General features: G+C 29.5%; 4 protein-coding genes across 6 annotated transcripts; 3 read left to right on the plus strand and 1 right to left on the minus strand.

Moving 5' to 3' along the window:
- Positions 1-623: 623 nt before the first annotated feature.
- LOC118444124 (dihydrolipoyllysine-residue succinyltransferase component of 2-oxoglutarate dehydrogenase complex, mitochondrial) lies at positions 624-4,362 on the plus strand. Of its 2 annotated transcripts, XR_004838893.2 has the most exons (10): positions 624-769; positions 1,333-1,357; positions 1,511-1,559; positions 1,708-1,778; positions 1,907-2,034; positions 2,096-2,437; positions 2,496-2,671; positions 2,763-3,213; positions 3,295-3,512; positions 4,178-4,362. XR_004838893.2 is itself a non-coding variant. In XM_035872074.2 (9 exons), the coding sequence occupies exons 1-9, from the start codon at positions 695-697 to the stop codon at positions 3,427-3,429; spliced, it is 1,452 nt and encodes a 483-aa protein (XP_035727967.1). In that variant the 5' UTR covers positions 624-694; the 3' UTR covers positions 3,430-4,084. The 2 variants fall into 2 exon arrangements, 1 of the variants encoding a protein (XP_035727967.1); XM_035872074.2 differs by lacking the exon at positions 4,178-4,362 and having other exon boundaries at positions 3,295-4,084.
- Positions 4,363-4,810: 448 nt separating this feature from the next.
- On the plus strand, positions 4,811-6,843 carry Rpt2 (26S proteasome regulatory subunit Rpt2). The gene is made up of 5 exons (XM_035872075.2): positions 4,811-4,910; positions 5,168-5,729; positions 5,839-6,225; positions 6,313-6,548; positions 6,617-6,843. Exons 1-5 carry the CDS (start codon positions 4,908-4,910, stop codon positions 6,749-6,751), a joined length of 1,323 nt encoding a protein of 440 aa, XP_035727968.1. The 5' UTR covers positions 4,811-4,907; the 3' UTR covers positions 6,752-6,843.
- Positions 6,760-7,498, minus strand: LOC118444127 (uncharacterized). The gene is made up of 2 exons (XM_035872078.2): positions 7,362-7,498; positions 6,760-7,272 (listed from the first exon to the last, which is right to left on the minus strand). The coding sequence occupies exons 1-2, from the start codon at positions 7,473-7,475 to the stop codon at positions 6,892-6,894; spliced, it is 495 nt and encodes a 164-aa protein (XP_035727971.2). The 5' UTR covers positions 7,476-7,498; the 3' UTR covers positions 6,760-6,891.
- Positions 7,499-7,581: 83 nt separating this feature from the next.
- Polr3F (RNA polymerase III subunit F) lies at positions 7,582-9,092 on the plus strand. Of its 2 annotated transcripts, XM_035872077.2 has the most exons (5): positions 7,591-7,716; positions 7,781-7,830; positions 7,924-8,542; positions 8,611-8,772; positions 8,850-9,091. In XM_035872077.2, the coding sequence occupies exons 2-5, from the start codon at positions 7,826-7,828 to the stop codon at positions 8,922-8,924; spliced, it is 861 nt and encodes a 286-aa protein (XP_035727970.2). In that variant the 5' UTR covers positions 7,591-7,716; positions 7,781-7,825; the 3' UTR covers positions 8,925-9,091. The 2 variants fall into 2 exon arrangements, with proteins under 2 accessions (XP_035727969.2, XP_035727970.2); XM_035872076.2 differs by lacking the exon at positions 7,781-7,830 and having other exon boundaries at positions 7,582-7,716; positions 8,850-9,092.
- Positions 9,093-10,097: the final 1,005 nt, after the last annotated feature.

The following is a 10,097-nucleotide window of genomic DNA, read 5'->3' on the forward strand; positions in this document are numbered from 1 at the left end:
TTGTATTTCATGTATTTTATGTACAGAGAATATTTTAAATAATATATATATATATATATATATATATATATATATATATATATATATATGTAAATAGACTTTCATACTGTAGCATGTACCTATTCAAAGACAAATATAAGATCAGATTAATAATATATTGCATTTATAAATTGATTTTCTTTCGCATTACTATCAGATATGCAATATATTTAATTTGAAGATCACCTCCTACAAAAAAAATGTAACTAAATTATATATATATATATATATACACATGTATTATATACACAGAGAGAGAGTGTATATATTTAATTTATATGTATCATTTTGATGAATTATTTAATCTATTATCACACTGCAATTTCACTATATATATATATAAAATACTGCAAATGCAAGAAAAAGAACGTAATTAAAACAATTTATTAAAAATAAAGAAAGATTACAATAAAAAATTGATATATATATATATATATTCATATTTTTTAGAAGCATCAAAGTGCACCATTTTTATGCAATAACGTTGAAGTGAATTTTTTTAAATTTAGCACACGAACAAAATCAACCAATCAACCTTTAGTATTACTACGCAAACTCCAAATATTTCTCTCTAGACATTTGATTTCCCAGCTTTTTCGATGTGCTTGTGCTACCATCACAAGACGTACACCCGAGTATAATTTTCTATCTGAGAATGGCCGCGATGTTGTCCAACTGTTCGCGGTATGCGCCTCGTGTGATATCACGAATTTCTATATTACAAAATAAGGTAAATGTCGTTACGGTCACTGATTTTAGTGACGACGTTATTTCTATGGTAATATATGAATTCGTACAATTAAATTTCCAATGTTCTTTGAAATAATTTTGATAAGGAAACTTGAGATGTCGAAATTACACCACTCTTTCACCTATTCTTTATTGTTATATAACAGAAAAATGTAGTTCTTTTTTAATTTTATTCTTATCTTATTAATTCGTTAAAAAATCATTGTAATTCTACACGCACATATTTTATATATATATATGTATGTATGTATGTATATATATATATATTCATTCATTTGTAAATTTTCTAATTAATATCTTTTTAATAATCTTAGTAAATTTAATGAATAAAATATTTTACTTTCATTCAAGAGCAATACTTATTTGTGTCTTTTTTATTATATGCAATGCATTTTATTTAAATGATAATATTGTCACTGGGCTAATCAATCATTAATATCATATATTTGTATAGAATTATTTTACTAATTATTAATGATACATAAATCAATTAATTTCATGATAGATGAGCAAAGTTACAATTCCACATCACTTTTTTTGCAGGTTGTGAGATCCTTACAAAAAGAAGGTAAGGTTAATCATTATTAGGGACAATATATGTTAAGAAAGTGATGTGATATAGCCAGTTCTAAAAAATATTATCTTTATAGAGTGCCATTAGATGACATTAAGGATAATTATGAATACATAACCTATTAATTACATAAAATCATTTTTGTAGGACGTGTATTATATATCCATACCAAACATGTGGATGTCACAACTTCATTGTAAGTAAAATAATCTATTTATAAAAAGAATCTATATGTGTATCTACATTATTTCAATGTATTTAATTTTCAATTAGTATGTATGATAGCATATTTATCTACAGACTTTTTAGATTAGAAATTATTCCTTTTTAATATTGTTATCTAGATATTCTAAAAATAGCACGACTCATCGATGGAAAATCTCAGCTAGACATTTACGTTCCACACCTGCATTGTGTAAGCAAATATTAATTATACTTTCTAGTATAATAAATTAAAGTAGTTTATATAAAATATTATTCGATCAAAATATTTTATATAAAGATCAATACAAAATATTGTTATAATACTTTAATTTATAATAGGGGAGATAAAAGAAGTTGTAGTACCAGCATTTGCAGAAAGTGTTAGTGAGGGAGATGTGAGGTGGGAAAAAAAAGTTGGTGATCTAGTGAAGGAAGATGATGTCTTATGTGAAATTGAAACTGACAAGGTAAACTTACCATAAAGTTTTTTATAATAAATTATTTAATTATTATATTAATATATTTCAGACTTCAGTTCCTGTTCCTTCACCTGGACCAGGTGTTATAAGAGAGATCTATACTAAAGATGGTGATACTGTAAAACCAGGGCAAAAATTATGTACCATCGATATCGGCGCTACTGACGGTGTAGCTGTAGATGTATCAAAGGCAAAACCTGCAGAAGCTGCACCACCACCTCCTCCACCTCCTACAGCTGCACCTCCACCGCCTCCACCTCCTGCAGCTGCAGCTCCACCACCACCGCCTCCACCAGTAACTCCATCTGCTGTACCACCGCCTAGTGCTAAACCTCCACCTCCCCAACCACCTATTGCATCTATTCCAGTTGCTGCCATCAAACATGCACAGGTGAGAAAAAATTATATATATTTAAGTAATTTCTTATTTAAAAAATCATATTTTTTAGTCATTGGAAGGAGCAAAAGTTCAGTTACCACCAGCAGATTATACGCGTGAAATAATTGGTACAAGAACAGAGCAAAGAGTTAAAATGAATAGAATGCGTTTACGTATAGCGGAAAGATTAAAAGATGCACAAAATACGAATGCCATGTTAACGACGTTCAATGAAATTGATATGAGGTTATTTCTAATTTTATTATACCGTTGAATTTATCAAGATAAAATCCGTAAATGTATTGGTACTTATATTGATAATTTTTTTTTTTTCCAGTCGAATTATGGAATTCCGTAAAACTCATCAAGATAATTTCACGAAGAAATACGGTATCAAGTTAGGATTCATGAGTCCATTTATTGCGGCGAGTTCTTATGCCCTCAAAGATCAACCTGTTGTTAATGCAGTTATCGATGGCACCGATATAGTATACAGAGATTACGTTGATATTAGTGTTGCAGTAGCTACACCAAAAGGTCTTGTTGTTCCTGTTATACGTAGTGTGGAAAATAAAAATTTTGCCGATATAGAAATTGCTTTAGCTGCATTAGGAGATAAAGCTAGAAAAGGAAAAATATCCGTAGAAGATATGGATGGCGGTACTTTTACAATAAGTAATGGTGGTGTATTTGGTTCTCTTTTGGGAACTCCTATAATAAATCCACCACAAAGTGCTATTTTAGGAATGCATGGTGTTTTTGATAGACCTATTGCAGTTAAAGGACAGGTAAATATTTGATTCTTCGTTTAGTCGATATAATTTCTACTTATAAAAGAAAAAAAAGAAAAAATACAATAAATTTTACAGGTTGTCATCCGACCAATGATGTATGTAGCTTTAACATATGATCATCGATTAATTGATGGTCGCGAAGCTGTGATGTTTTTGAGAAAAATTAAAGATGCAATAGAAGATCCAAGAATAATACTAGCTGGTCTTTAGACAGAACGATAACATTCTTTCTTATTCAATCACTTTAAACACACCTCTTATCCCTTTATGGGATATTTTGTACATCTCTCTGTGTACGCTGCTCTATTGTATTATATTTTATTCATTTGGAAGATATGATATATACCAGTAAAGTTGTGATGACTGAGATTAAAAGGAAGTAAGACAGACGTCTAAAATAGAATACAAAGCAATTTTAGTACATCACAAGGACATCGCGTTATACATACATAAATTCGAAATCTGTACTTATATTAATTTAATCAGATTTATTTCTCGCATATACCTGGTCTTTTAATGTATCATACTTTTAATTTAAAAGCAAAGTATAAATTATATACTGTCCATTTAATATCAGTTATAAACTTTAATCCTTTTTAATGTGTTTCAACATAAATATTATTTTAGTATAAACTTATAAATATTTTATACATTGAATAACTAAAAACTATGTCGAGTAATTATTGCTCGTTATTCCAAGTTTGAAGTTAATTGCACGACTACATATTCCAATAATCATAAGGACAGTTTCCTATTTTATAAATGAATGACCAAAACTATATCATTCTTGTAATTATACAATTATTTACAACACAATTGTATATATTAAGTTTGTCAAATCCTGGAATTTTTAATATTTAGTCTATACATGTATATGTGTGTGTGTATATATACATATATATATATATATATATATATGCGCACACATACATAATGTAATTAAATTAAATTGTTTTAGGGAAATCATCTGCTATTTATTTTGGGTTTTATTAACTCCACTATGAGAACAAAGATTTATTTATGAGGTGTCAGAGGAGTGATGATCAGCAAGAGTTAGAGAATACTCTATTGAAAATAGATGTATGTAAATGCTACAATAAAATCTCAGTGATTTACTACCAGTCGTTAGTATTGTTAATAAAACAAAAATATACCATTAAAAGAATTTTATATATATACATATATATAATATATATATATATATACTTTATAAGAAAAATATTTTCAATTTTGCATTCACGACGTATATCGTGACGTATATATCCGCACACATTTATATGTATACGACACAATTTTTTGCACTTGAAATAAACACAAGCAAAAGATTAATTTTTTGAAATGTTTCACAAATTAAAATAATTCCCTTTAAGACTATATATATTTCATATGAGATACAACTAAATAATAATATAATATTAATATATATTTGTTCACTTACGTTTTATTATCAATTATTTAACAATTCGACAAAGTGAAATGCGTATTACACGAACTAATAATATTGGTATTAAATAAATAAGACTAATTGAAGTTATTTAATTTACCAATTTTGATTGGTCTGAATTCGACCAATCGCAGCACAACCTATTGTAAACGATTCAGTCAGTACGTAATACAGTCGTTTTCTGTAAACGCGATTTCTATGAATGACTTCGCCGTTTCTCATAGTGTTGTGTGGTTGATTAAAAATGGTAAGTTGTCAAAATTGTGATTATTAACGTGAAAAATAGTATAACTTTATATAAATAGGATATAATTTAAACGATAGAAATATTTTCTACGTGTACGTATTCTAATTTATAGAAATATATAGCATTATAAAAATTTTTAGGTTAATTGTAAGAATTGATGACACGAATAAAACATATTAATGTGTCACATATTAGAAATATTTGTAATCCTCGAATAATAAATACTTTAATACGATAATGATATGTTTTCTATCAAGGGACAAAATCAATCTGGTAGTGGTGGTACAGGTGGAGACAAAAAAGATGATAAAGATAAAAAGAAGAAATATGAACCACCTATACCTACGAGAGTAGGAAAAAAGAAGAGACGTACTAAAGGTCCAGATGCAGCTTTAAAATTACCTCAAGTAACACCTCATACGCGTTGCAGATTGAAACTTTTAAAGCTTGAACGTATAAAAGATTATTTGCTTATGGAAGAAGAATTTATTAGGAATCAAGAACGTCTAAAGCCACAGGAAGAAAAGAATGAAGAAGAAAGATCAAAAGTGGATGATCTTCGTGGAACACCAATGTCCGTTGGAACATTAGAAGAAATCATCGATGATAATCATGCTATAGTATCTACTTCTGTTGGATCGGAACATTATGTATCGATTTTATCATTTGTCGATAAAGATCAATTAGAACCTGGTTGTTCCGTATTATTGAATCACAAAGTTCATGCTGTAGTAGGGGTATTAGGTGATGATACAGATCCTATGGTTACAGTAATGAAATTAGAAAAAGCTCCGCAAGAAACATATGCGGATATTGGAGGTATATAATCGATTTTGAATCATTCAAAAAAGCTTATATATATTTTTCTATAATATTGTATCATAAAAATGTGACATAAAAAATATTTTTCTATCTTAAAATATTTTAGGACTTGATACTCAAATTCAAGAAATTAAAGAATCTGTAGAATTACCATTAACTCATCCAGAATATTATGAAGAGATGGGCATTAAACCTCCTAAAGGAGTTATACTATATGGACCACCTGGGACGGGTAAAACACTTCTGGCAAAAGCTGTAGCTAATCAAACATCTGCAACTTTTCTTAGAGTTGTTGGTTCTGAACTGATACAAAAATATTTGGGTGATGGTCCCAAACTTGTAAGGGAATTATTTAGAGTTGCAGAGGAACATGCTCCATCCATAGTTTTTATAGATGAAATTGATGCAGTAGGAACAAAAAGATATGATAGTAATAGTGGTGGGGAAAGAGAAATTCAAAGGACTATGTTAGAACTCTTAAATCAACTTGATGGTAATCATTACATTAATGTAATTTAATTGTTATTGCCGTTCAATATTTCTCATAATATTTATGTAATGTTCCTTTGATATAAACTAGGTTTCGATAGTAGGGGAGATGTAAAAGTTGTTATGGCTACCAATAGAATAGAGACATTAGATCCAGCATTGATAAGACCAGGACGTATTGATAGAAAAATAGAATTTCCATTACCGGATGAAAAAACTAAAAGAAGGATTTTCAGTATTCATACTAGTAGAATGACCTTAGCACCAGACGTAAATTTAGCAGAATTAATTATGGCAAAGGATGATTTGTCTGGTGCAGATATAAAGGTATAATATATTTATGTATAATACTCTATTTAACACAGTATTGTTAATTACAAACGATTTCTTTTTAGGCTATATGTACTGAAGCTGGTTTAATGGCATTACGTGAACGTCGTATGAAAGTTACTAGTGATGATTTTAAAAAATCTAAAGAAAGTGTTTTGTATCGTAAAAAGGAAGGATCACCGGAAGGATTATACTTATAAACAAGAAATTATTTACACTTTATCTTACTCTTTATTTACTGCTAATATAAGAACATCATTCGTGTCAATACAAACTTATTAACAAAAAACAATATCGTACAATATTTATTCCTATAATTCTTTAAAATATAAATATAAAATCATATATTCGTTGGTAATTTGTGGATATCGATATTATTTTTTACCATGATCAACTCAAGATTTTTATGTAATGTCTTGATAATATTCTTAGAATATGTTTTTTGCTTCTCTATAATGTCTATAAATGGCATGTCTTCTATTTGTCCATTATCATCTTTATTTTGCGATTCTTCGTTGCATATATAACATATACCCTTTTTAGTTTCATGAAGTATATCATTTACAACCGACGATAGTTCCATATTTTGTTGCATAGAACTAATTAGACCTTTATATTTTCCTAACATAAATGCTGTATTGAAAGCATCTTTATAGCCCATATCAAATCCTTCTTGAAATACCGATTCTTGTCCATCTTCTATGCCTTCTTTATAACCAATCTGGAAGAAAAGAAATAATTTGTAAAATTATTGATTTTGATTTCAAAAATATAAAATAATAAAAATAATTATTTACATTAAAAACTTACAGTAGAAGCTGCAGTGATAAGTCGATCCCAGTTCTTATAACCTATAAAGAGATCTTCATCTTCCAGTGCTTGTTTGTTTAAAGAATCTATCACAGTATTCAAAGGATCTTCCATTTTATATGATATTCTCGAATTATTTAATTAATGATTAATTAATGATTTGACAAAAATTATTATATATTTATTATTCGTTTGAAAAGTATCATAAAAGTTTTAATTCATAAGTATTGTATCAGTTCACGTTTTTTGAATATTATTAACAAGAAGATCAAATGGAAACCGAAACAAGTACATCAGAAGAACGAGACAAGAGTACATCTAATGATCCTAATGGTCTTGATACAATAGAACAAAAGTATGTTTATATTACATATTTAAATACATCCTATGACTTTTACTCGATTGACTTTGTTTATTAGGTTAGAAATGTAACTGAAAGGTGAAGAGAGCTTGTATTGAATAATATGACGTATGGCATAAATTTTTCGAACTTTAAATAATCTTAATGTATTATATATATATATATATATTTTTTTTTTTTATATTTTTATAATATTTACAGAATAATTGCTTTGGCACAAGCAAGACCAAAAGGAATATCTGACAAAGATTTGGTGAGTGAAATTCCAAATATACAACCAGCCCAAAGAGCACAGATTATAAATAAGTTATTATCTCAAGGATATTTCGATTTGTTTAAACATGGTGGATCATTACTTTATCGGTTAAAAGATCCGACTAAAACAAAAATTGCTAAGGGTGCTGATAATGAAGAGAAAATTGTATATAGTATAATTGAAGAAGCTGGGAATAAAGGAATATGGATTAGAGACATAAGATTTAAATCTAATCTAATGCCTATTCAATTGAATAAAATTCTCAAAAGTTTGGAAACCAAAAAGTTTATTAAAGCGGTGAAATCTGTAGCAGCTAGTAAAAAAAAAGTATACATGCTTTATAACTTAGAACCGGATAGATCTGTTACTGGTGGTGCATGGTATCAAGATCAAGATTTCGAAGCAGAGTTTGTAGATATTCTTAACCAACAGTGTTTTCGATTTTTGGAACAAAAAAGAGAAGAAGCGAATAAATGGGACGGCGGACCTATAGATGCTAGAAATATAGCATTCGCCTCATCTAAAGAAGTTTGGAAATTTATTTCAGATTTAGGAATAAGCAAGGTTTTCATTTGTTATTATTATACAATAAACTATATCCTGGTATCAATATTAATCAAATATATTTATAGGTAAAATTGTCTGTTGAGGATTTGGAAATGATTTTAAACACTTTGATATACGATGGAAAAGTAGAAAAAACATTATCCAGTGATGGAAGCAATTTATATAGATCCGTACAACCTTTATTAACTTCTCCAGGGCTAATTAAAGTCCCTTGTGGAGTTTGTCCTGTAAATTTTATATTCTTTTTAATTTTTCATTAACTATTGCGATGTATTTTACATTAATACGCTTGTGTGTAATGTAGGTCAGAAAAAATTGTTGCGATATAGGAGATGTTACACCTACGAAGTGTCAATACATCATGGAGTGGATGGATTGAAAATGTTATGAGGATAATTTCTCGATAGATATAATAAAATGCAAGGATATCAAGGGACCCACCGATCAATTACACACAATTACTACCTATAAAAAAAAATAGGACAATATTAATAAAAATAAATGAAGTAGTTTACTCTCCACGTCTGTACATAATTTATAAAAATATAATTTAAACAAATACAATTAAGAATGTAAAATGTGAGTACTTCTTTAACGTTTAGTTAGAATTAGAAAGAAAAGATTTTGGAAAAGAATTGAAATATGCAGCCATTCGCTCAGTAATACTTGCGTTAATGAATTTATAATTAGTGTACGCAAGTAATACCGACCCAGGTCTCACTACGTGGAAGTTGCTGCATGTGGAGACCCACGAGCTAACGGTGACTCTACTCTAAAATCCGCGTTCCACGATACCGATCCGCTATACCTTTCCGCTTCAATGCACTGGCTTCTTAACTAACAGGGTATGCGTAGCTTTGCTACTACACACCTCTTACAGATAGCTCCACCATTTGCACCGTCCGCTTCAGACATAACGGATTATTAAGCACATTCGAATCGTGCTTTCCGAATTTCGAACAATCAAAGCGCACTCCTTAGAATACTAATCGCGTCGCGACACTCACGTGTGTGTTATAATTACGTAGATTCTACTGTTAAGCCGAAATTCGCGAAGTACCCCCATCGGAATTTTGAAGAAATCAAACGAAGTCCACGGTAGGACCTTTAATCGCGACCGAACACCCACGCGAATGTTAGAAAAACGATGACTCTACTCTACTATTCGCGTTTTCGTTTCGAACAATCAAACGAAGTTTAATCGCGCCCGAGAACACTAACGCCTGTGCCCGCCGACACGCGCGCTAATGTTCTTCCTATCCTTCCCGTATTCGCGCGTAGAAATCGATGATGAATCTCGTCATGCGACGACGAATCCGTCCGGTGATGAACATATCCCTCGATGATCTATCCTGGAAAAGAAAAGGCTAAAGAGAAAATAAAAAAAACAAAAAAATACATAAAACAGAAAATAATATATATACATATATATAAAATACAAATAGAAAATATATATAAATAGATAAGAGATTTAGAAAAAGAAACGAAAAGAGAAGCAGCATGCACCATCCCATGAGACCTACCTAAAGGTTATAAATCATAATTAATAAAA

The sequence above is a fragment of the Vespa mandarinia genome, chromosome 13 (assembly GCF_050613455.1).
Source record: "Vespa mandarinia isolate Hongniang chromosome 13, ASM5061345v1, whole genome shotgun sequence".
Taxonomy (NCBI): Eukaryota; Metazoa; Arthropoda; class Insecta; order Hymenoptera; family Vespidae; genus Vespa; species Vespa mandarinia.